Source organism: Solanum tuberosum, unplaced genomic scaffold (genome assembly GCF_000226075.1).
Source record: "Solanum tuberosum cultivar DM 1-3 516 R44 unplaced genomic scaffold, SolTub_3.0 scf00192, whole genome shotgun sequence".
In the NCBI taxonomy this organism is placed as follows: Eukaryota; Viridiplantae; Streptophyta; class Magnoliopsida; order Solanales; family Solanaceae; genus Solanum; species Solanum tuberosum.
In genome coordinates this window covers 636894-637221 of record NW_006239115.1, presented here as the reverse complement: position 1 = coordinate 637221, position 328 = coordinate 636894, and the positions used below count along the sequence as shown (strand labels likewise).

At 50.6% G+C, this 328-nt stretch overlaps 1 protein-coding gene across 1 annotated transcript in view; it reads left to right on the top strand.

Moving 5' to 3' along the window:
- The window catches only part of LOC107062023 (uncharacterized), a 2434-nt gene extending 2108 nt beyond the window's left edge, over nt 1–326 (top strand). The window contains exons 2-3 of the mRNA XM_015312198.1: nt 7–272; nt 314–326. Coding sequence (XP_015167684.1) covers nt 7–272; nt 314–326 — 279 coding nt within the window. The remainder of the gene's footprint in view (nt 1–6; nt 273–313) is intronic.
- Nucleotides 327–328: the final 2 nt, after the last annotated feature.

Here is a 328-nt window from a genome sequence, read left to right as displayed (position 1 = left end):
ATTCAGGATAGGCTCAGGACGGCTCAGAGTAGGCACCAGAGTTATGCGGATCAGAGGCGTCGACCTTTGAGATTCTCTGTTGGTGACCGGGTATTCCTTCGTGTGTCGCCCATGAAGGGCGTGATGAGGTTTGGGAGGCGGGGCAAGCTTAGACCCAGGTACGTTAGGCCTTTTGAGATATTCTGGACAGTTGGAGAGATTGCTTATGAGTTAGCCCTACCTCCAGCATTTTTGGCCATCCACCCAGTGTTTCATGTTTCTATGTTGCGGAGGTATGTTCCTGATGAGTCCCATGTACTCCAGTATGATGCAGTCGAGTTGGATGATT